At 49.6% G+C, this 24,679-nt stretch overlaps 1 protein-coding gene across 5 annotated transcripts in view; it reads right to left on the reverse strand.

The window, feature by feature from the left end:
* Nucleotides 1-24,679, reverse strand: part of cadps2 (Ca++-dependent secretion activator 2) — a 136,801-nt gene that overhangs the window by 91,821 nt on the left and 20,301 nt on the right. For all 5 annotated transcript variants that reach the window (XM_083917255.1, XM_083917254.1, XM_083917252.1 and 2 more), the window contains exons 5-10: nt 21,970-22,081; nt 20,921-21,060; nt 13,335-13,401; nt 11,130-11,238; nt 9,428-9,628; nt 1-36 (exon numbers count right to left, since the gene is read on the reverse strand). The exon at nt 1-36 is cut by the window's left edge and continues 101 nt beyond it. In XM_083917255.1, the coding sequence (XP_083773381.1) occupies nt 1-36; nt 9,428-9,628; nt 11,130-11,238; nt 13,335-13,401; nt 20,921-21,060; nt 21,970-22,081 (665 nt within the window). The remainder of the gene's footprint in view (nt 37-9,427; nt 9,629-11,129; nt 11,239-13,334; nt 13,402-20,920; nt 21,061-21,969; nt 22,082-24,679) is intronic.

Raw genomic sequence — 24,679 nt, forward strand, 5'->3', positions numbered from 1 at the left:
GCTCCTCCACGCCCTGACGCTGCGACGGATCCAGACCTGAGCAGGAAGCAAGAGTCAAAAATCAAGTGTTTGAAAAGAGAATCAAATCAAATCAAATCAAAACAGAAGCCTCCCACCCCCACAGTCACGCACAGAGACACACACACATATGTATACGTTCATACACACACACACACACACACACACACACACACACACACACACACACACACACACACACACACACACACACACACACACACACACACACACACACACACACACACACACACACACACACACACACACACACACACACACACACACACACACACACACACACACACACACACACACACACACCCACACACACACAGACACACACACTGGCTGTCACTACAGAGACATGGCCGGGCAGCGAGACCTGAGGTACAGAGGAGGCTAGAGGAAGCTCCCTTTGGGGGGCAACCACACCTCCGCATCACACCAACGTGAACCTTTCACCGCCATTGTTTGAAATGTCCGCGCATGGTCCCTCCTTCTTTTTTCTATGTCCCAACAGGCGCACAGGAAATGACCTCAGAACCGCCGTAGGCCTCGTGCTCGTACACGTGCGCACGCTCGTGCTCGTACACGTGCAAACGTGCTTTACTAAAGCCCACCTCTACCAAACGGGCCGTGGACGGCAAGCGTGCCGCTCCTAGACGTGGTACGGTTGCACTCACACTGGTCAAACTAGAACTAGACGTTACCCGTAAAACCTGTTGGGGCACGGTACGGATGGACAGTACGGACTCCACACACACATGGATGTGAAAACTCAGCAAAGAGGCATCAAGTGCTCTCATGAGCGGGTCACATGATCGATCACCATTGTTTTAACTCACTCTGATAGATTTCGTGCTTGACCTTATTATTGTTTTTATTCCACTAGACGCCGTTTTTTTAATTTTTAAGAACTCTTCATCATTAGAGTGGACGAAAGCTTCTCAGAGAGTGAACCTGTGAGACTCGTGCGTGACGTGTCCCAGTGTTTGAGGACGTGTGACGAACCAAACCAGGGTTGAGTACATGCAAGAAAAGGAAAAACGCACGAATGACGGCACAGATTTCTTTGCACAACACCGTCAGCTAAAGAGGCGATACATACATGTGTTCAGATTCACAATCGTTCACGCCTCACACACACACACACACACACGCACACACACACACCTCGGTTGGCTACAGATCCTCGTGTGAAGCTGTCAGAACTCTCAGCTGACACAACACAATCGCCAAACATGGCCGACATGAGGAAAACACTGGGAGTGACTCTGGGAGACGGATGAAAGCAGCCAGGAGGAGAGCAGACGGCGAGACGACTGCCACTCTAACGGCGGTCGTTGGCACTTGGAGCACAAAGGGTTCCAGTGACATCATCGGCCTGTGAGAGGTTAAATACCTGGATCTCACACCGGCTAGTTGGACCAGTCCCAGCCTGGTCCTGGTCCTGGTCCTGGTCCAGTCCCAGTCTGGTCCTGGTCCAGTCCCAGCCTGGTCCTAGTCCTGGTCCAGTCCCAGCCTGGTCCAGTCCCAGCCTGGTTCTAGTCCTGGTCCAGTCCCAGCCTGGTCCTGGTCCAGTCCCAGCCTGGTCCTGGTCCTGGTCCTGGTCCAGTCCCAGCCTGGTCAGATGCGTACATGAACTGATGGATATTTTCCATTTCCATGACATCATTCTCCTTTGCTGGGGCGCCCGGTGGTCAGTGGTCAGAGCAGGCGCCCTATGTACAGAGGCTAAAGTCATCGCCGCCGCGGCCTGGGTTCAACCCCGACCTGCGGCCCTTTGCTGCATGTCTTCCCCCCTCTCTCTCTCATTTCCTGTCAGTCTTCAACGAAGCGTTTGGACCAGGAAATCTTATTTTGAAAGGGCGTAACGTCAGACTGAACAGCCGGATGAAGTGGCTCCTATGTTCACAATCATATAGTTTAATTAAAATAAGAACTAATTCTCTAAAACAGCTGCTCACTGTAGTTTTGGATCAAACAAGGGACTACTTTCAGCGGCGGATGAATCCATATTTGGTGCTCCGGTGAGTATTCGGGGAACACGTGCAACAAAGAGCGTACATCAAGCTTTGATACGCAAAATATGGAACACCTCGGGACTCAAAGTGTCAGTGAATCTGAACTAATGAAGTACTTTGACACTTTACTTCACATGCTCGGAGCTCTGAGCTCTCGCTGCGGTCCGGTCGTGCATCGCCCGGAGCTGGAGACAGCGATAACGAGGCTTCGGGGTCAGCGAGGGAAGAAAGAACAGCCCGAGCAACAACCCGGGTTCACTTCCAGTCCTTTCAGGGGCTTCCTGTTAATGGCCCCGCCAAGTGAAAAGCCTAACACTCGGCGTCCTGCTCTTATCGTGCGAGTACATTATCGGGGATGGGAAGTTTCTGAGCGTGACACATGGCGCCACACAAAAGACCGCGGCCTGCCTCCACGCCTGCGACGCCCGCGGCCTCGCGTCTGAGATGAGCATTAGTGATCGCTTTTTTATCAACGCTGCCATTTTTTGTTTTTGTGTGCGGACGCAGAGAAGCCCGCGAGGACTCTCAGACATTTGTGACGCCCCTCACCCCCCACGCCCCCAACCCTTCTTTCTTTCTTTCTTTCTTTGTCGCTTTTGTTCAAAAGAGGAAAAAAAGACAGCAAAAGTGAAATCTCCACAATCAACTTCCAATCGAAGCTCCTCTCCCTTTCTTCTCACTCTCCCACTTTTCTGTCACTTTCTGCCCCTCGGCTCCCGTGGCCTGCCCCCCCCCCCCCCCCCCGCCTAATTCCGATGTAGGTCATTTTTGCATCCGTTACCTCCAAAAAACACGGCGGATTTGTCCTTAATGTAATTTGGAGAAAAGACAGCGAGCGAAGGAAGCGACTCTAAAGAAAACGAGACAAAGAGATATAGATTAGTGCTGATAATAACAGGAGGGAGGGGGGGGGGGGAGTATTGATTGGGGGACAGGCAGCGGAGGAGTGTCGTTGATCCCTGTCAAGTCCAACTTTCAGCTTTTATCTGCAGGAGGGGGAGGGTGTGTGTGTGTGTGTGTGTGTGTGTGTGTGTGTGTGTGAGACAGAAAACATAGATGGGTGTCACAGCTCCTGGCACAGATGGTGTGTCTGGTCACTGGACTGTCTCTCTTCTCATCACTGGGACTTGAACCCCGTCACTGTCGATGGAAAGCAGCCGACAGACGGAGAAATTACAGAATGAAGATGCGTTTAAACGGCCATCGCTGAGAAAATGCACGCTATAACCAATATCAGACATGAAAATCGTATAACTTAAAGATGAATTAGAGTTCTGCAAACACAAAGCTGCTGCCCCCGCGACCCCGACCCCGGAGAAGAGGCTGAAGATGAGATGAGAAACACACGTGTGCCTATTTGGTAAATGGCAAATGGACTTGTACTTATAAAGCGCCTTTCTAGTCTTCTGACGACTCAAGGTGCTTTCACAGTGTTTGTCACATTCACACAGACATTCACACTGATGGCAGTGGACATCTACAGACCATCTAATCTGACCATTCACACACATTTACACACCCATGCACAGCATGGGGAGCAATTCAGGGTTCAGTGTCTTGCCCAAGGACACTTCGACATGTGGACCGGGGAAGACGGGGATCGAGCAGCCAATCTTTCAAACGGAGGACGACCCACTCTCCCACTGAGCCACAGTCACAGAGCAGAGGAAAGGTAATCTCAGATAACCCATGTGGCTGCCCATAGAGCGGATTTCTTAAACTGCGATGAAAAAAGACATTTCTGTGTGGATTTTACGCTGATTTTGCGCCAATGTGACTCTGCGGAGAGGCTCAGAGAGCTGCTTTACTAAACAATAACTCTATGAAAGAATATTTAGCAATATAAAACATGCAATGTACAATTACATTCAGGGGTTAAAGCAAGAAACGATGCGTGAGCCTCAAAAGGAAACGTGTAAACGTATTGAATTACTGTATTTTCCGCATTTTAAGTTGCACCTAAAAACCTTCAAATGTCTCAAAAGCCTACAGTGCGTCTTATAATCCGGTGCTCCTTATATATGGACCAATATTGAGCCTCTTATCTTATACGGGATCAGTTACCTCAGCTGCTGACATCAACGTCTATATGGAAGCTAGCAGCGTTAGCGGTGCAACATGCTAACGTTAGCTTTAACAGGGTAACCTCCAAAATAAACACCAAAACAGCGTAAAAGTGTCCGAACTCAGAGCTCACAGTTTGAGTCTGTGTGCAGCAGCGTGACCAACGGGGAGGTCAGGATTCTTCTACGGAGACAAATTCAGGACATTCACAGAAATCTCTGATAGCGAGCGACACGCTAGCGTTCAGAGCTGAGCACAGGCGACCCAGACGTTCAGCAGAGCTCACGTCTAAGTGCAAGTACTTCATTATTTGACACTTTGGTGTTAATAAACATGGCTATAAAACATTAAAACTACATTTAAAGGTCAGAAAAGATGAAAAATGATAGGTCCTCTTTAAGAAAGATTAAAAAAACATGATATCTCTGATTCTGCTGCATCAATTTGAGCCGTTTTTGAGTCAGATGAGCTAAAAACGCAATAAATCCATAAAATCTTAATGCGAGGGTTGTTTGTTTTCTGGTGTCATATCTACAACATGTGTGAGGATGTGTGTGTGTGTGTGTGATGAGGTGGGAGGGTGGGGGTCTGTGCTCAATCTCTCCATATCCATCTTGTCTGGGCTCCATTGGTATCGTCACGGCAACAGTCACATCCATGTGACACCCTGCTCTGAGAGGTGGTCTCGGCCGCTGATGGCAGGTTATTGATGCAGACGAAGAGGAGGAGGAGGAGGAGGAGGAGGAGGAAGGAGAGCGTTTCAGTTTCAGGTGCACCAGGCCGAGAGATGTGACTTGATCTGCCTGTCGGAGCGTGGCGGCGGCGACAAGGATGATGTCAGGGTGAGCGGAGATGAAGATGCAGACCGACAAGTCTCATCAGTCTTCGTCTGGCCGAGCGCGGCTTCTCATGGCGCAGAGCCGGCAAACAAACTCGAGGAGGGGGGAGAAAAGTTTAAGAGAAGCAACGCAAACGCGTCCCGCAGCTGCTCTGCTGCGTTCGAGGGCGCCGCCGAAATCTTGGGAGGTTAAAACGAACGGACAGTTTGGACAAGTCTCTCCTCGGGATCGTCCTCGTCGCAGAACGGACCACCTGCTTCTTTAAAAAACACCACACAACTGACAGGTGTAAACAACTTCAGAAGCGAGTCTCGACCCTCAACGGGCCCGTCCGTTCACACGGAGGACGCACGCCGCAGTCGGCGGGAGAAAAGGCCGGATGATTTCCACTCGTTTGGACGTTGTTTGAGGGTCGTTTGAACGCTGAACTGTTTCATGTGAAGTGCAGGGAAAACGCACAAGAGGGGGACAGGAAGTGACGTGTCCTGGAGCGTCTTTAGCCTCCTCACGCTCGTGCGTTTGTCCTCTCTGAAGCAGAAGCTCAATCAACACCTAAAGCTATCTATAAAGGTTTAAGTGTACGCTACATTTCAGGATGTATGCACAGCTTTACCTCGCTGACAGACAGCTTTACCTCGCTGTCAGACAGCTTTACCTCGCTGTCTGACAGCTCTACCTCGCTGTCAGACAAGGAAAAGATGCTGTTATCTGTTCTCTTCAAAGCTTCCAGACTCCACGGACAAAAACAGGGATTTTACCTCACAGAACGCAGGAGTTGCTGGTTCACTGCTGCCTCAGTGGGTCAGTTTGGTTGTCTAATGTGTGACCTCGCCCTTTACAAAGTCTCCTGAAGGTAACGCACTGACGATGAGTTAAGCAGCTCACAACAACAACCTCACTTCACGTTAGGGGCGGGCACAAGAAATCAATCCATGTCAAAACCGCCATTCCTATCTTTTAAGATAGGGGGACTGGAGCCGATCCCAGCTGACATCAGGCGTGAGGCGGGGTCCACCCTGGACAGGACGCCAGTCTATCACAGGACACATAGAGACGAACAGAGACAGACAACCATTCACACCTACGGGTGATTTAGAGTCATCAATGAACCCAACACCTGCACGTCTTTGGAAATTTGATTTTTTTTTGCGCACTTTGCGGCTTCCGTAGAACACTGTTGCAGGAAGCTACTGCTGCTCGTCAGTCTCTGCCAGGTGCATTAAGGATGTGACCACCATCAGGGAAGGAGAAGCTGGACACGACTCGTTCAGTATGCAAGGTTTGCAGAATGAAAGTCAAGTACTTCGGAAACACTACGAACGGCCAGCGAAGTTAAGAGAGCCGTCATTCACTTCTCTGTAGTCAAACCATCCGGCCCTAGATTTGTAGTGCACCTGTATTCTGATATTTACGGTAAACACTTTACGGTCTTTCTGTCTCACTCTCTTCTCATCTCATCTTCAGCCTCTTATCCGGGGTCGGGTCTCGGGGGCAGCAGCTTTAGCAGGGGACCCCAAACTTCCCTTTCCCGGGCCACATTAACCAGCTCTAACTGGGGGATCCTGAGGCGTTCCCAGGCCAGTGTGGAGATCTAATCTCTCCACCTGGTCCTGGGTCTTCCCCGAGGCCTCCTACTGTCTCACTCTGCAGTATAAAACTCTGACAGGAAGGTAAGCACGTCACTGTCGTTCTGTCTCACTCTGCGGTATTAAAGTCTTAACTGCAGAGAGGAGATGAAGTAATAACTTTACATGAATACACGTGAAATTTAAGTCTTCAAATTGCGTTTAAGATATTTTTGTTGTGTTCACGTCCAATTTTCAGTTTTCAGAATAAAGTGTTACACAACAAGGCCCAAATACCAAATCAATATGGAAATAAGATTAATTGCATAATATTCACGGGACTTTTGACTGTGGGATCAAAGCACTTGGTGAAAAGATGGTGTTTTGAGGTGCTATTTGATCACAGGCAGGGACGGGGCGGATCGGACATGGAGCCCCCAAAAGTCCGCAACCTGGTGCAGGGGGTGGTGGGAGGGTGGGGCCAGCAGGTCCTTGTCAGAGGAGCGCAGGGAGCGTGACTGAGTGTAGGGGTGGAGGAGATCTGTGAGGTGTGGTGGTGAGAGTCCCTGGAGAGACTTGTAGGTGAGCAGGAGGATCTTGTAGGCGATGCGTGACCTGACTGGCGACCAGTGGAGCTGTTGGACTGACTGATGAAGTCAAAAGTATGAAAGCATGACTGCTGCTTATCGACACACACAGCTTATCGACACACACACACATTAACGTGTCGAACCTTCGTAATTAGGGTAAGAACACTGTTGGACGTGAGCTGGTGAACGAGAGGAAGAGCCGATCCCTGAAAACAGAAGCTGAGGGCTGACAGGAGTCATCAGCCTGCTACGTGCGAGTCTCTAACACGACTTCCGCGTGTAAACGGCTTCATTGTTTGCTCTCTCACACACACACACACACACACACACACACACACACAGGTCAATAAACTGCGCCGCTGCTCCCTGTTGTGGTGCTTTGTGCTCCGAAGACGTTTCCAAAGACACAAAGCTGAAAACAGGCGTGAACAAAAGGGAGATGATGTGTCTCCGCTCTCATCGTGTCGCCTCTTCTCTCCGCGTTATTAACCTTCAAATGGAGGAATAGAGCGGCTTGTTTGTGTTCCAAGCCATTTCTATATAAGTCAAGACGGGAGAAGTATGATTTTATTAATGCTAAATAACAACGCGCGTGTGTGTGTGTGTGTGTGTGTGTGCGGTGTGTGCACCTGCAGTTATTCCTGTAATTTAACCTCCACATTGATGAAACACGCCTGCGGGGTTGAGCGCGGACGAGGACTCAGGTTCACCGACACAATCATTATTAAAGCGAGAAAGACTTTCTGTTGCACGCACACACACACACACACACACACACACACAGAGCGGCACTTAGCACCCGCTTAAGAGCTATTTCAGGGACACCTTCTATTTCCTCTTGCAAACAGCGTGTCAGCACCTCTCGCCATTAACGCTTCAATCCATTCCATTAGGCGCTAACGAGCGGCGGGCGAGAACGGGCCGCCGCAAACACAGAGTTTACACAAATACCGCCTGTAATCAGCTCTCAGTGTGAGGCTCCACTTCATGTCACAATGCTCGGCCCGGCGAGCGCGCGGATGCCATCCGCCCATCAACACGCGGGTAATGAATGCAATTATTCGCAGGTGAAGGCGAGGACAAGAAGGAAGAGAGAGAGAGAGGGAGAGAGAGAGAGAGAGAGAGAGAGAGAGAGAGAGAGAGAATAAATAATACAAGCACAGAAAAATCTAGAAAAGTTCAAGTCACCCTGTCAAGTTTGTGACCACCAGGAGCTTCGGACGGGCGAGTGAGGAGAAGGAGCGAGGAGTGGAGAGAAGGAGAGGAAAAAGGAAACCAAAGAATAATAGATGAACGTAAGGAAGGAGAGAAGAGTAAAGACGGACGGGTGAGAAGATGAAGAGGGAAGGAGCTGCTGATGACGCCGCTCGTAGTTTATCTCTGCACTTTCTTCGTGCTTCATCGCTCGCTCGCTGCATGTTAGGAACGCTAAACTGTAAATGGAGCGTCACGCTTGGTTTGATTTCTTTATTTAAAAAGGAACGACGCACATTGAAGCACTGACTAAGGGCGCACTCCCACTGTTCATCCGTACCGTGCCTAAACGGGTTTCACGGCTAAAGTCTAGTTTGTTTGACCCGTGTGCAACCGTACCGCGCCTAGGAGCGGCACGCTTGCCGCCCACGGCCCGTTTGGGAGAGGTGGGCTTTTGTAAAGCACGTTTGCACATGTACGAGCACGAGCGCGCACACGTGTACGAGCGCGAGGCCTACGGCGGTTCTGAGGTCATTTCCTGTGCGCCTGTTGGGACGTAGAAAAAAGAAGGGGGGACCATGCGCGGACATTTCAAACAATGGCGGTGAAAGGTTCACGTTGGTGTGATGCAGAGGTGGAGTGTTTACTGCAGATTTGGTCGATGAAAAGATTCAAAAACAGTCGACAAGACGCACAAAAACTCCGAGGTCTACGGAAAGATCTGGAAACAAAGCCACGCATCGCCATGACGTCATCAATGCGTGTGACGTGTTACGGCGTGATGACGTATAGGCAGCAAGAAGCATTCTCCGAGGCCCAGGTAGTGTGAGTACAAACGGGGCTGGAGGGGGGGACAAGGACCCTAAAGCACGGGACGCGGTGTGGAAGGACAGTGGGAGTGCGCCTTAAGACGTGTTCGGTGAGTTTTACTGGAGTTTGTGTCACGACGAGTTAAGATAATTAAGAGAGAGACTTCTGTTTACTTGGATTTTTCTGTGTAATAATTAAATTAAATGTAAGAATACCTCCTCCTAGGTTCTTTCTCTTACTTTAACCTCCGCGCACGGTCTGATCCTGACATTAACTTCCCCGTATCTGTCGTCCAGAGTGCAGTTTTGAAGAGAACCTACTGATGGGGGACGCTGGTTTCTGCAGTCCTCCTCTGCAGTTTGTGGTTCTGTTCTGCGGCGGTGGGACCGGCTTGTAGGACTGTCCCGTAGCCCGGTACATGGCCTGGACCCACAGCACCCGGTCCTGCTCGTCGTCACAGGCGTACATCACCAAGTCGCCCTCCTTCACCGCGTTGAAGAACACGCGGCCGCCCTGCAGACCTGAGGAGCGAGAGGAAAGGAAACAACATAAAGAAAAAAGGTCAGGATCGAACAGCGGGGCAGGAAATGTGGTTAAGTCAGATCATCTCTGTGGTCGGGCGGGTGTACGGGCGGGACTTGGATCGCTACTGCAGAAATCGCAGACGTGGTGGCGCCCGGATTTGGGATATTTTCACTTTTGCGCAGTGGGAGGAAGTGGATCAATTTGTCACCTCTCATCCAAGAGGCTTCATCAGTTCATGTACGCATCTGACCAGGACCAGGACCAGGACCAGGACCAGGCTGGGACTGGACCAGGACCAGGACCAGGCTGGGACTGGTCCAACTAACTGGTGTGGAGATCCAGGTATTTAACCTCTCACAAGGCCGATGATGTCACTGGAACCCTTTGTGCTCCAAGTGCCAACGACCGTCGAACCAAACACCTGCACGTCTTTAGACTGTGGGAGGAAACCGGAGAACCCGGAGAAAACCCACGCAGACACGGGGAGAACATGAGAAACTCCACACAGAAGGGCCCCAGCAGAAGAGCCCCCCCTCTCGCTGTGAGGCGACAGTGCTAACCACCACACCACCGCGTCGCCCGTATGCTAAATTAAGAATATTTTCACCCCCTCCCCCCGCTGTCAGACACCTCTTCCTTCCTTCGTCATCTGTAAACTCATCACAGGATCCTCTCGTCTCCACGGTGAACGGCATTCCATACACACAGAAGGGCCCCAGCCGGGATTCGCACCAGGAACCCTCTCCTCCTGCTGTTTAATGTCACGAGTTCACGTCAATTGACCTGTTTTGCAATCAGACTTTTTGACCTTTGTGTGAAGCACCGTGATATTTCTTTGGATGTTTAAGTGCTCTGCAATTATTATTACTATGATTATGAACGGTCTGTGTTCTGGACTCCTGCCTTTGTCGTAGCTCATACAACAAGTGTCCCTTTAAACGCGGCGTGTGGAGCAGATGAGGTGAGTAAAGACGCCGCTGCAGTAACAGCAGGGCACAGAAGAAAGAAGTCGACGTGACCCCCGCGCGTACATTTCCATGGGAGCTGCGGTTTCCTCTGTGCTAACTAAGTAACCACTTGTTAAACTTTGAAAATAAAGGGTTCGGTGGTGGAAAGAAAAACCTGAGACTTCATTATCACGCTGAGAACAGTGAGGGTGCCCTGAGTTATAGAAGACGGCGGAGCGGAGGTTAAACGCCGACGTGACATCACGGCTTCAGCTCTCAATCGCATCAATACCGCCGCGATTTATGGACGAGTCGCAGAGAAGCCACTTAAGGCTCCTCGCAGACGTACAAAGAACAGGAGAGCGCGTGAGTCAGTGGGAAGTCTGTTTGAGTCGAAGCTGAACATTTGAGGACCTTGACTGGTCTCACTTTATGTGGCTGCATTATAATTACACTTCCCACAGACATTCTTCTCGTTTATCAATCATGTTTTCATGTGGCTGCTGCTCTGTAATGCTCTCTCAGCGCGCATGCATGTGTGTGTGTGTACCTGGCTGAGGGTCGCAGTAGTCCACCGTGTAGCCCTCCAGCTGCATCAGCTCCTGGGGCTCGGCCTTCTTCTCCCTGTAGCTGCACATGGCGAACGTGTACTGACTCACCTGCAAAAGGGGAGAGACGCAAGAGTAAGAGCGTGTGTGTCCTACAGTATATATGTGGTGCAGTTATACATCTACGCCGGCTGGGACATGTTGCAAGAACGCCAGAGGATAGACTCCCGCGTAGAGTACTATACGGAGAGCTCTCCGCGGATCTGCAGGAGGTCAGCGTAAGCGCTATAAAGACCACCTGAAAACATCTCTTAACCCCCGGCCCTTGAGACCCTCGCCACTGACTGTCACAAGCGGCGAACTTCTTGTGAAGAAGGCGTCGGGATCTATACGTCAGATCTAGAACGCAAAGCAGATGAGAAGCGCGCTCGACGCCATCAGCAGCCGGCTCGAGATGGAAACTTCCCCTGTGACGTTTGCAACCGCGTTTGCAAAAGTCCCGCATCGGACTTCACAGCCATCGAAGAACCCGTCGAGTGTGACCCCCGGAAAGTGTCGACCCACTGTTCTACGCATGAAACGACGTCTTCGCAGTGTGGTGCAATGAAAGTATTGGTTTCTTTATAAAGTTGTGGTGAAGGTGTTGAGTTTTAAGTGTATTTTGGTGTTTACAGGGACGACAATGGTGCAGGACCAACTCTGAGATCCTGTATTTGTACAGTTTTCGTGCACAGTGGTCTCAAATGTCACATGTGTTTCCTTATTATTCCTTTTATACGGCACATTATCTACATTATCTCTCTCACTCAAAACACAAGTACAAAGCAATACTTCAACACTGATCTGTTTTGGGGCAAATTGAAAATGTTCCCCGTTGAAGCTGAGGCAAGTAGGTGCCCCACACACGCACGCACGCACGCACGCACACACACACGCACGCACACAGTTTTTTTGTGTGTATCAACTATTAATGGAGAAATCCAGGAGAGTTGCTAACAGCAGTGATTAACACGGTGAAGGCATTCAAAGGTCTTTTTTAACCACTAATGCTGCTGAAGATAACAGCAAACCTCTGCAGCAGCATGAGAAGAGTCCCTACACACAACAAAGCAGCATCAGCGTAGTTAGTGAAGCCAGAGTTTATTAAAAGAGTGTTTTAAAGACTTAGGTCTGCGCTGAGCTGCGGCCAGCTAGCCGTCCACGGCCCGTTTGGGAGAGGTGGGCTTTAGTAAAGCACGTTTGCACATGTACGAGCACAAGCGTGCGCACGTGTACGAGCACTAGGCCTACGGCGGTTCTGAGGTCATTTCCTGTGCGCCTGTTGGGACGTAGAAAAAAGAAGGAGGGACCATGCGCGGACATTTCAAACAATGGCGGTGAAAGGTTCACGTTGGTGTGATGCGGAGGTGGAGTGTTTACTGCAGATTTGGTCGATGAAAAGATTCAAAAACAGTCGACAAGACGCACAAAAACTCCGAGGTCTACGGAAAGATCTGGAAACAAAGCCACGCATCGCCATGACGTCATCAATGCGTGTGACGTGTTACGGCGTGATGACGTATAGGCAGCAAGAAGCATTCTCCGAGGCCCAGGTAGTGTGAGTACAAACGGGCCTGGAGGGGGGGACAAGGACCCTAAAGCACGGGGCACGGGACGGAGGCACAGTGGGAGGGCCCCCTTACCTACTGGCCCCTGTACCAGCTCCTCTCATAGTAAAGTCCATTACAGTGGAAGGAGCCCATTGGTGCTTTGTTTTGTGTGTAGGGACTCTTCTCATGCTGCTGCAGAGGTTTGCTGTTATTTTCAGCAGCATTAGTGGTTAAAAAAGACCTTTGAATGCCTTCATCGTTAGCAAAACAGCGTAAAAGAAGATGTAAGAGACTAAAACTTCATGAACTTCGGCTCGGAGGCGAGGACTGAAATGATTTTCTTTAAAACCCTTAAATTGTGTTTGATTATTTCATCGACTGCCTTTTCTTTAAAAACGCCACAGTGTGAGGGCGTGCTCTGTGAAGGCTGGAGCGTCTCACACACACACACACACACACACACACACACACACACACACACACACACTTATCCCTGACAGAGCGGATCAAACCTTCATTACAAACCCACGCTTCATCTTCTCGAACGGTCTCTTTGGAGTGATTTGAGTTTTACTTTGAACCTTGAGTCCGTTTCGTTAACACTCGTCTGTTTCTCACCTGAACGAGTACAAAGTATCTTCTTTTCCAGCGTTTCCACACCCTCTGTCCCACAGCGTACAGGTACCTGAAACACACACACACGCAAACACACACACACACACACACACACACACAACAGCACACACACACACACACACACACACACACACACACACACACACAAACACACACACACACACACACAAGCACGACGTCAGAGGGAAAAACAAGGATTTGACGTATTTCACTGTTTTTAGGACAAACTAGAGAAAAGATTCACAGGAAAATCAAAGATTAAAGGGACAGTTCAGGTGTTTGTGGTCGAGGGCAGCGGCCGGGGCAAAGAGGGAGGAGGAGGAGGAGGAAGAGGAGGAGGAGTAGGAAGAGGAGGAGAAGAAGAAGAAGGAGGAGAAGAAGAAGAACCTGGAGAAGGAGAAGACGAAGAAGACCTTTATTTATCCTGCTAGGGGAAATAAAAATGTTTCACTGTTATTATTCATGACACACACACACACACACACACACACACACACACACACACACACACACACACACACACACACACACACACACACACACACACACACACACACACACACACACACACACACACACACACACACACACACACACACACACACACACACACACACACACACACACACACACACACATCCATGCAGTTAATGGAGAGCTGTCAGAGCGAGGGGGCTGCCAGCGGCTCAGCGCCCCAAGCAGTTGGGGGTTTGGTGCTTTGCTCAACAGCATCTCGACAGTGCCCAGGAGATGAACTGGCACCTCTCCAGCCACCAGTCCACACTCACACAGGGACTCGAACCGGCAACCCTACAGTTCCCAGTCGAGTCACCTAGAGACTGATCTACTGCCGCAGCAAAACCTCCTTTAGTCACGTTAAACAAAAGGTGTCCGAAAACAGCCCTTTTTCTTTTGGCACTAGTTTTTCTCAACGTATTCCTCCGCAGCCATTTGAGTCCGACTCTTATCACAGCTGTTCATGTAAATCCTGTGCATCTCCGAGTCTCACGGCCCACCAGTCCGGACGGGTGTGTCGGGTCACTGTACGAGGGTCTATTTTAAAGCTCTTTGACGCCCGTGCTCATATTTTAGTGTATTTCACCACAGTCAGTCATCGCTCACACTCATCTCCTCCCCCCATGTATAATAAAACACCCATACAGGAGGGAGTAATGAGTCCTGAGGCCGTGACACACAGACGGCCGCTCGTTGAAGAATGAAAGAATGACCGGCGTGGCCTCTCAATCAATGGCTGCTCCGCGGGCCTCCTGAAGCGTGGGACACAGGCAAGTGCAAGTGAGGAAAATCAATCGATGGCGAGACCTCTTTCTTCAGCCCCGGCGCCCGCCCTTAAAGAAAAAAGGCCTCCGGTCAAGGCTGCGGCACGTCTGGACGCAGAATCTGGGCCGTTTCTGCACCGCTCCGGGTTAAAACCGCGGCCGCCGCTCACCGGCCACTTGTGAAAGAAGATGGCAGCCGCGTGTTCTTCCAGAAGACGGACTCTAAAGAGTTCACTGCGGGCATTTAACAGTCCTCAGAGCAAATACACAGTCATCCTCCAATGGTCTTTTAGCCGGATATTCACACTTTAATAAAAGAGGGATGAGGCGTCGATTTGTTTTATTGAAACAGGAGAAAGTTCCGCGGAAGAAGACGGATCACCGCGGCGTCGTCTGTGCGGAGAACGGGGTCAACGCGCTCACCGGAGTAGAAGTAGAAGCAGGAGAAGAGAAACGATGCGTGTTTTATGGGTAAATTATAGTTTTATAAAGACAAACGTGTTTTTAAAGCTCAGAGTTTGCAGTTTAAATGGGATTTGAGAAATTTTTACACTTTAAAATGTTTAAAAAATGTTTTTCAGAATACACAACAAACTGTGGATTTCATGTTTTTTTCATTTTGGAAATCTGAAAATGTTGTTTTTAAACATTAAGGCGGCGGCTTCTGCTTTTTTTTAAGGGTTTAAAGAAACAGATTTAGGAGGAAAAAGTGTCAATTTTAATAGAAAAAAGCGTCAAATTTAATAGAAAAGTGTCAAATTTAATAGAAAAAAGTGTCAAATTTAATAGAAAAGTGTCAAATTTATTAGAAAAGTGTCAAATTTAATAGAAAAAAGTGACAATTTTAATAGAAAAGTGTCAAATTTACGTGCACGTGTACGAGCACGAGGCCTACGGCGGCTCTGAGGTCATTTCCTGTGCGCCTGTTGGGACATAGAGAAAAGAAGGAGGGACCATGCGCGGACATTTCAAACAATGGCGGTGAAAGGTTCACGTTGGTGTGATGCGGAGGTGGAGTGTTTACTGCAGATTTGGTCGATGAAAAGATTCAAAAACAGTCGACAAGACGCACAAAAACTCCGAGGTCTACGGAAAGATCTGGAAACAAAGCCACGCATCGCCATGACGTCATCAATGCGTGTGACGTGTTACGGCGTGATGACGTATAGGCAGCAAGAAGCATTCTCCGAGGCCCAGGTAGTGTGAGTACAAACGGGCCTGGAGGGGGGGACAAGGACCCTAAAGCACGGGGCATGGGACGGACGCACAGTGGGAGGGCGCCCTAAGAATTCAAGGTGATTTTTTAAAACTATGACGTGAAACTAAAAGATGCGTCACATCCTTCCTCTACGGCCCAGCGCCTTCCCTGCAGGTGGCTAATGTTGAGTTGGTGACCTGCACTGACACGCTAACCGCGGATAAACCCCCAAAAACTTTGTTGCGTAGAAATATTTATTTCCTTTCACACGATGATTTCTTACCTGTGTGCTTGAAATGTGGTGAGGAATTACATTTTTATGGTAATAATAGGAATTAAATGTCAACAGTGACTTTATATGAAGCTGAGCTGTGACATCAAATATGTTTTTATATAATATAATGTTTTTTTTGCGGCTCCAGACAAATTTTATCTGGTGGAAGAGGAAACACGGCTCTTTGATAGCAGAGGATACAGACGCCTGCGTTAGAGTCATTCTGACACATGTGGCGTGTTGTTGTTAGTATATATATAAATATATAAATATAAATATAGATATATATCTATACTCTGCGGATTCACCGTAAAAACAGCATCAAATCACTTGAATGAAGAGAGAAAATAAAAGACATAAGATGAACCGTTCAGCAGGTGGATCTCAGACTGTGTGTTTAATAAACCAGAGACACGTGAAGAAGAGCGGGCGTGAGCTGGACGCACACTGACCCCCTGTGGACGGGTTTGAGAACTGCAGACAAGTTTCTTTCTCTCTTTTGTATTTCTGTCTCTTAGGGCGCCCTCCCACTGTGCCTCCGTCCCGTGCCCCGTGCTTTAGGGTCCTTGTCCCCCCCTCCAGGCCCGTTTGTACTCACACTACCTGGGCCTCGGAGAATGCTTCTTGCTGCCTATACGTCATCACGCCGTAACACGTCACACGCATTGATGACGTCATGGCGATGCGTGGCTTTGTTTCCAGATCTTTCCGTAGACCTCGGAGTTTTTGTGCGTCTTGTCGACTGTTTTTGAATCTTTTCATCGACCAAATCTGCAGTAAACACTCCACCTCCGCATCACACCAACGTGAACCTTTCACCGCCATTGTTTGAAATGTCCGCGCATGGTCCCTCCTTCTTTTTTCTACGTCCCAACAGGCGCACAGGAAATGACCTCAGAACCGCCGTAGGCCTCGTGCTCTTGCTCGTACTCGTACACGTGCGCACGCTCGTGCTTGTACATGTGCAAACGTGCCACCTCTCTCAGACGGGTCGTGGTCCCAGTTATGCGTGGAGCGGTTGCACTCACACTGGTCAAACGCACTAGGCTTTAGCTGAAGAAGCGGTTTTGTCCCGGTGCGGAAGGACAGTGTGAGTGCGCCCTTAATGGACTTGGACTTATAAAGCGCCTTTCTAGTCTTCTGACTACTCAAGGCGCTTTCACACTGACGGCAGTCGACATCTACAGACCATCTAATGTAACCATTCACACACATTTACACACTCATGCGCAGCACAGGGAGCAACTCTGGGTTCAGTGTCTTGCCCAAGGACACTTCCACATGTGGACCGGGGGAGCTCTGTCTTTGTCTTTCCTCTCTCTCTCTCTCTCCTTGTCTTCCTCTCTCGGGTGCAGACAGATGTGCGTCCTCCACAGAGCTGGGTCTGTCTGACGTTCCTGTCTGTTATAGTGAAGGTTTTCAACGCCACCGTACTCTACAGAGGAATTGTTGGGTCTCTGTAAATCATAAATAAGTCATTGAGTGTGGTCTTTACCTACTCTGTGAAGTGTCCTGAGATCACTGTTGTTATGATTTGGCACTATAAATAAAACTGAACTGAATTGAATTGGGGGTCGAACCGCCGATCTCTCAAATGGAGGACGACCCACTTTCCCACTGAGCCACAGCCGCCAATCTGTGCTCAGAGCGGTGTGACTACCACAGCCTTCATTATGATATAAACTGTACAGTAGAGGACCCGTCCGACGCAGAGACTCTCAGAGTCACAAACGCACACAGACAGACAGGACACACACACACACACACACACAGACAGGACACACACACACAAATACACACTCTCTAGATGATTAAAAAGCTTTTGCCTCCATCTTGTGGTAGAAAGAAAGAACTGCCTCCACAGGTTTGTTTGATGTTTGATGTGTTTGGGCTTAAATCTAAAACAGCAGTGATGAATATAATAATAATATTTCTGTTCATAATAATGCTAAATATTCTCTAACAAGAGTATTTCTTTAGAAAAGCAGCCTCCTGACTACTGTTGCAGAGTCGTATCGGTGCAAAATCCACTTTAAAGGTTTATTTTCTCTCTGTATCTGCCGCCATTTTGGTTCTAAAATCTGTATCACTCTTAACAATCCCTAATCAGTGAAGCCCTGATTAATGCATACGTGTGATTTTATGGATCATATTATGTTAATATGACAGCCATCCCATCCTCAGACTGAGGGCGCGCTCCCACTGTGCGTCCATACCGTGCCCGAGCACGTGCCACGGGTAAAGTCTGGTTCCTTTGACCAGTGTGAGTGCAACCGTACCACGTCTAGGAGCGGCACGCTTGCCGTCCACGGCCCGTTTGGGAGAGGTGGGCTTTAGTAAAGCACGTTTGCACGTGTACGAGCAAGAGCGTGCGCACGTGTACGAGCACGAGGCCTACGGCGGTTCTGAGGTCATTTCCTGTGCGCCTGTTGGGACGTAGAAAAAAGAAGGAGGGACCATGCGAGGACATTTAACCCTCCTGTTGTCCTCGGGTCAAAATGACCCGTGAGGCCAAAAGAGTTGAACTCAAGGTCACAGAGTTATTTACAAACCACAGAATGTAACAATGTTTGAGTTGTTTTAATCAGAAGCAGACGTAACAAGACAGATCATGGGGTCTTCTCACGGACAGCTGTGCCTTTGATCAGTCTCAGATCAATGAGGAGCAGACGTGAACGAGACAGTAGCAGACGTAAACAACACACAGGTGTTATCGCAGACTGCAGAGATTATAAAGGTGCTGCAGACGACAGGGCCCCGAACTCTGTCTGTGCTGAAGCCGTGAGTGTGCGTTACAACGCTGAAGAGGCTCTAGAGCGAGACAACTGTGATTCAGAAGAGGAAGTGGAGGATGCATCAGAAGAAGAAGATGGGGAGAAACCAGAGCATGATGAATCATCTTCAGAAGAAGAAGAAAACCCTGAAGCTGAAAGAGAGACTTGGCAGGATAACATGGTCCTCAGCAGCATGTGACCGACACGGCAGGCACGCAGAACAAAACGTCATACAGACGACCCCAGGACCCACAAGGTATGCCGTTTCTCATGCTCATGACATTGTCTCTACACTCTACCTGTTTATCACACCAGCAATAGAAAAAATAATCCTGGAGATGACAAATCTGGAGGGTTTTCTCAAATACGGAGACAGCTGGAAAAAGATGGATGAGACTGACCTGCAGGCCTACTCAGGGCTGCTGATCTTAGCCGGTGTGTTCAGGTCCTGAGGTGAGGCTGCAGCTAGTCTGTGGGATGCACAGAGTGGAAGGCCAATTTTCCGAGCCACAATGCCACTCAAACTCTTTCCCACCTACTCAAGTCTTCTGTCCAAAGGTCGTTGTCCTCTCCGGCGGTATATGCCCAGCAAGCCAGCAAAATATGGGATCAAGTCATGGGTGGCTTGCGATGCCAAATCAAGCTACGCTTGGAAAATGCAAGTCTATACCGGGAAGCCGAACAGTGGACGCCCAGAGAAGAACCAGGGGATGCGAGTTGTGCTTGATGTGACAGAGGGACTGAGGGGTCACAATCTGACATGTGACAATTTCTTCACATCTGCAGCAGCCTTCTGACTACTGTTGCAGAGTCATATCGGTGCAAAATCCACTTTAAAGGTTTATTTTCTCGATATATCGCCGCCATTTTGGTTCTAAATCCATTTTTCCTCTAAAATCTGTTTCGTTTTTAACAATCCCAAATCAATGAAGCCCTGATTAATGCATACGTGTGAATTAATGGATTATATTATGTTAATATGACAGTCATCCCATCCTCAGACTGAGGGCGCACTCACACTGTGCCTCCGTACCGTGCCCGAGCACGTGTCACGGGTAAAGTCTGGTTCCTTTGACCAGTGTGAGTGCAACCGTACCACGTCTAGGAGCGGCACGCTTGCCGTCCACGGCCCGTTTGGGAGAGGTGGGCTTTAGTAAAGCACGTTTGCACGTGTACGAGCACGAGCGTGCGCACGTGTACGAGCACGAGGCCTACGGCGGTTCTGAGGTCATTTCCTGTGCGCCTGTTGGGACATAGAAAAAAGAAGGAGGGACCATGCGCAGACATTTAACCCTCCTGTTGTTAAAAACCAAAAAAAAATCCCCTAAACTTTATTTTTTTAACTTGAAATTTTAGGACTTTGCCTTGATCGGCACCAACAGTAGAAAAAGTGAAATGTTGCTTTTATTCACATTTCTGTGTAAGCTGTACAAAAAAAGGTACAAAGGTCGTCCTGGGGTCAAAATGACCCGTGAGGCACAAAGAGTTGAACTCAAGGTCACAGAGTTATTTACAAACCACAGAATGTTTCAATGTTTGAGTTGTTTTAATCAGTCGCAGACGTAACAAGACAGATCATGGGGTCTTCTCACGGACTGCTGTGCCTTTGATCAGTCTCAGATCAATGAGTAGCAGACGTGAACGAGACAGTAGCAGACGTAAACAACACACAGGTGTTATCGCAGACTGCAGAGATCATAAAGGTGCTCAAGTCTCAGATCAATGAGCAGCAGACGTAAACGAGACAGTAGCAGACGTAAACGAGACAGTAGCAGACGTAAACGAGACAGTAGCAGACGTGAACGAGACAGTAGCAGACGTAAACGAGACAGTAGCAGACGTAAACGAGACAGTAGCAGACGTAAACGAGACAGTAGCAGACGTAAACGAGACAGTAGCAGATGAAAGGACACAGCAGGAGAAATGTAGAGTCAAACTACGAAGCAGCAGACAAACAGAAACAGAACCAGTCTATTCCTGAGACGCATTGGCCCCTGGCGACCCTGAGACCCCGAGACCCCGTGCCCCCCCTGCAGACTCACCCGCTGTGCTTCATGTTGGGGGGTTTGTCCATGCGGACGGCCAGTTTGATCTTGAGCTCCGTGTCCTGGCTGTTCTTGGGGACGACCATCCGGTGGAGCTCGGCCTGCTTCGGCCCGTTGGTGGTGGGATTCATGACCACCTGAGGGAGGAGGCGGGGCACAGAGGAGGGAGGGCAGGGATTGGTTAAAAATCATCAGTCTTGCTTAAAATGATGATTAACGGTGGAATCATATGATGTCTAACTCTGTGTGTGTGTGTGTGTGTGTGTCTGTGTCCTGTGTGTGTGTGTGTCCTGTGTCTGTGTGTGTGTGTGTGTCCTGTGTCTATGTGTGTGTGTGTGTGTGTGTGCGTGCATGTCCTGTGTGTGTGTGTGTCCTGTGTGTGTGTGTGTGCGTGTGTGTACGTGTGTGTCTGTGTCCCGTGTGTGTGTGCGTCTGTATCCTGTGCATGTTTATTGTGTCCTGAGTGTGTGTGTGTTTTTGTTTGGGTGTGTGTGTCCTGTGTGTGTGTGAGTGTGTGTGTGCGTGCGTGAGTTGTGTGTCTGTGAATGTGAGTGTGTGTGCGTGCATGTGTTTCCTGTCTGTGTCCTGTGTGTGTGTGTGTGTGTGTGGTGTGTGTGTCTGTGTCCTGTGTGTGTGTTTGCATGTGTGTGTGTGTGTGTGTGTGTGTGCGCGTGTCCTGTGCGTGTGTGTGTCTGTGTCCTGTGTGTGTCTGTGTCCTGTGTGTGTGTGTTGTGTGTCTGTGTCCTGTGTGTGTGTGCGCGCGTGTGTGTTTGAGTCCTGTGTTCGTGCCTGTGTGTGTGTATATGTCCCGTGTGTGTATGTGTCCTGTGTGTGTGTGTGCGTGTGTGCGTGTCTGTGTCCTGTGTGGGTGTGTGTGTGTACGTGTCCTGTGTGTGTACGTGTCTGTGTCCTGTGTGTGTGTGTGTGCGTGTGTGCATGTGTGTGTCCTGTGTGTGTCTGTGTCCATTGTGTGTGCATGTGTGGGTCTGTGTCCTGTGCGTGTGTGTGTGTGTGTGTGTGTGTGTGTGTGTGTGTGTTTGTCTCACCCGGCCCAGCTCCTTGTCCTCCAGAGCCAGGACCCCGGTGCTCTCTGTGAACAGCTTCACTTTGACCGAGGGCAGAGGGTGCGTCGTGGTGAAGTCCCCCTGGGTGCCCCACCTGCAACACACGAGCACCGTCTCTCAGACAACACAACCACACGTGCACCAACGCTGCAACACACGAGGACCGTCTCCAGGGGGGCTGGAGTCTCCCTTAGAGAGAGGGGGAGAAGTTCAGCATCCGTGAGGAACTCGGAGTAGAGCCGCTGCTCCTTTGTGTTGAAAGGAGCCAGTTGAGGTGGTTCAGGATCATCTAGTAAGGATGAACCCTGGGCGCCTCCCTAGGGAGGTGTTCCAGGCACGTCCAGCTGGGAGGAGGCCTCGGGGAAGACCCAGGACCAGGTGGAGAGATTAGATCTCCACACTGGCCTGGGAACGCCTCAGGATCCCCCAGTTAGAGCTGGTTAATGTGGCCCGGGAAAGGGAAGTTTGGGGTCCCCTGCTGGAGCTGCTGCCCCCGAGACCCGACCCCGGATAAGAGGCTGAAGATGAGATGAGTATATTTATCCACTGCTGGACACTATGTTTATTAACGTATTTGATGGCGGTCGTCCATGTTTTCTGTTTACGTTCGACTTAAATGATGTGGGACGCTCTGAAGTCGGAGCTCTTAAACACCAGGTAGGAGAGGTCCCATGTCCCAGCGCTTAGGGATGCAGCATAAGGATGGATGGTCTAGTTCCTATATTACCCACAATCAGGGATGTGCACAAGGCCAGGCTGAAGTTACATTATGGTGTGTTGCATCACCTCAGACGTCGGAGCTGGTTATGATGTCACACCCGAGCTATCAGCGTTTCGGTTACAATGTCGGAAAAAAAGGAGCCAACGGCCGTAAACCGGAGAGGAAACAACATTTACGAAAGTTATTCTGGCGCTCACCTTGTCCTGCGGTCCTTTAGCGCCCCTCAAACACGGTGGAGGAAGAGGAAACACAGCCTGTTTTTCTTTCTGCGCATTTCATGTTTACAAAAAGTATCGATCGGCGTTTGATCCGTCATCAGTGAATAACGGGCGAGTGCTCTAACACCTGCACACACGCATTTTATCAATTACATGTCGACTTAAACCCATTTGTCTCAATGTGATGTGATCAGCAGTTGTCTGAAATATGGGATATGCAGGCTATTTGATATCATTTACAACCAGGACATCTCATCATCTCATCTCATCTTCAGCCTCTTATCCAGGGTCGGGTCTCGGGGGCAGCAGCTTTAGCAGAGGACCCCAAACTTCCCTTTCCCGGGCCACATTAACCAGCTCTAACTGGGGGATCCCGAGGCGTTCCCAGGCCAGTGTGGACCAGGGCCGCCATCTTTAAATGTCAACCTGGGGGTTGTGTGGATCGTCCGCCTTTCCGAGTCATTTCGGTTGAGAGTTGTGACTCGGAGCTCAGAAATCCAGCACAACTCGAACGCAGCATCAGTCACAGCTCCAGAGGCGGTTAACGGAGCTGTTATCATCACTTACTGTTGACTTTAATGGAGCGGAGTGGTTATTTCACACACGTCCGTGATTACATGCCTCTGTTAAAGCTGTCATTTTAAGAGTGTGTGTGTGTGTGTGTGTGTGTGTTCACTCGTTGACGGCTGAGCTGCAGAGCCAGGCTCCATATTCAGCTCCCACCAGTTTCCAAGGCAACATTTAGAGCCTCTGCGTCTGGTTCTCTAACTTGACTTTGAGCATTAAAGCATTAAACGCACAAAGAGCTTCAAACACCTTCGACTGTATTGGTCTTTCAGGCTTAATATTCCAGGATCGCAGCCTGGGATTCTCACGGGATCAACACATCTCAGCTGGAAACTAAAAACAAAACACCCCTGAACCCGTCAAAGCACTCTGGCGGCCTCTGCTGGGCGTTTCCAGAAGTGTTCGACCAATGAGAGTTTGGTTTGACGACAGCACAGAAGAAGAATTACTACTTTATTTATCTAAATTCAATTTTTTCACTCTGTTATGATTATTATACAGGTTACACACACACACACACACACACACACACACACACACACACACACACACACACACACACACACACACACACACACACACACACACACACACACACACACACACACACACACACACACACACACACACACACACACACACACACACACACACACACACACACACACACACACACACACACACACAGGCCTGAAACACACACACATGCACAAACACGACCTATATACTGTACATGCAATTAATGGAGGGATGTCAGAGCGAGGGGGCTGCCAATGGCTTAGCGCCCCGAGCATGTTTGGGTTCGGTGCCTCGCTCAACAGCACCTCAGCAGTGCCCAAGAGATGAACTGGCACCTCTCCAGCCACCAGTCCACGCTCCATTCATGGTCCACAAAGGGACTAGCCCAAAATATCAACCAGCCGGATCTTGTTCCCGAGTGAGGGGACGATGGAGCGTGAGTTTGGCCGGAGAATCGGAGCAGCGGGGGCGGAGCTGCAGTCGCTCTACCGCACCGTTGTGACCAAAAGAGAGCTGAGGAAGACAAAGCTCTGGATCTACCGCTCAGTCCTGGTTCCTACCCTCACCTGTGGTCATGAAAGCTGGGTCAGGACCCAAAGAACCAGGTCCAGGTCAGGACCCAAAGAACCAGGTCCAGGTCCAAGCGTGTGAAATGTGTTTCCTCAGG

The sequence above is a fragment of the Echiichthys vipera genome (assembly GCF_963691815.1).
Source record: "Echiichthys vipera genome assembly, chromosome: 7".
Taxonomy (NCBI): Eukaryota; Metazoa; Chordata; class Actinopteri; order Perciformes; family Trachinidae; genus Echiichthys; species Echiichthys vipera.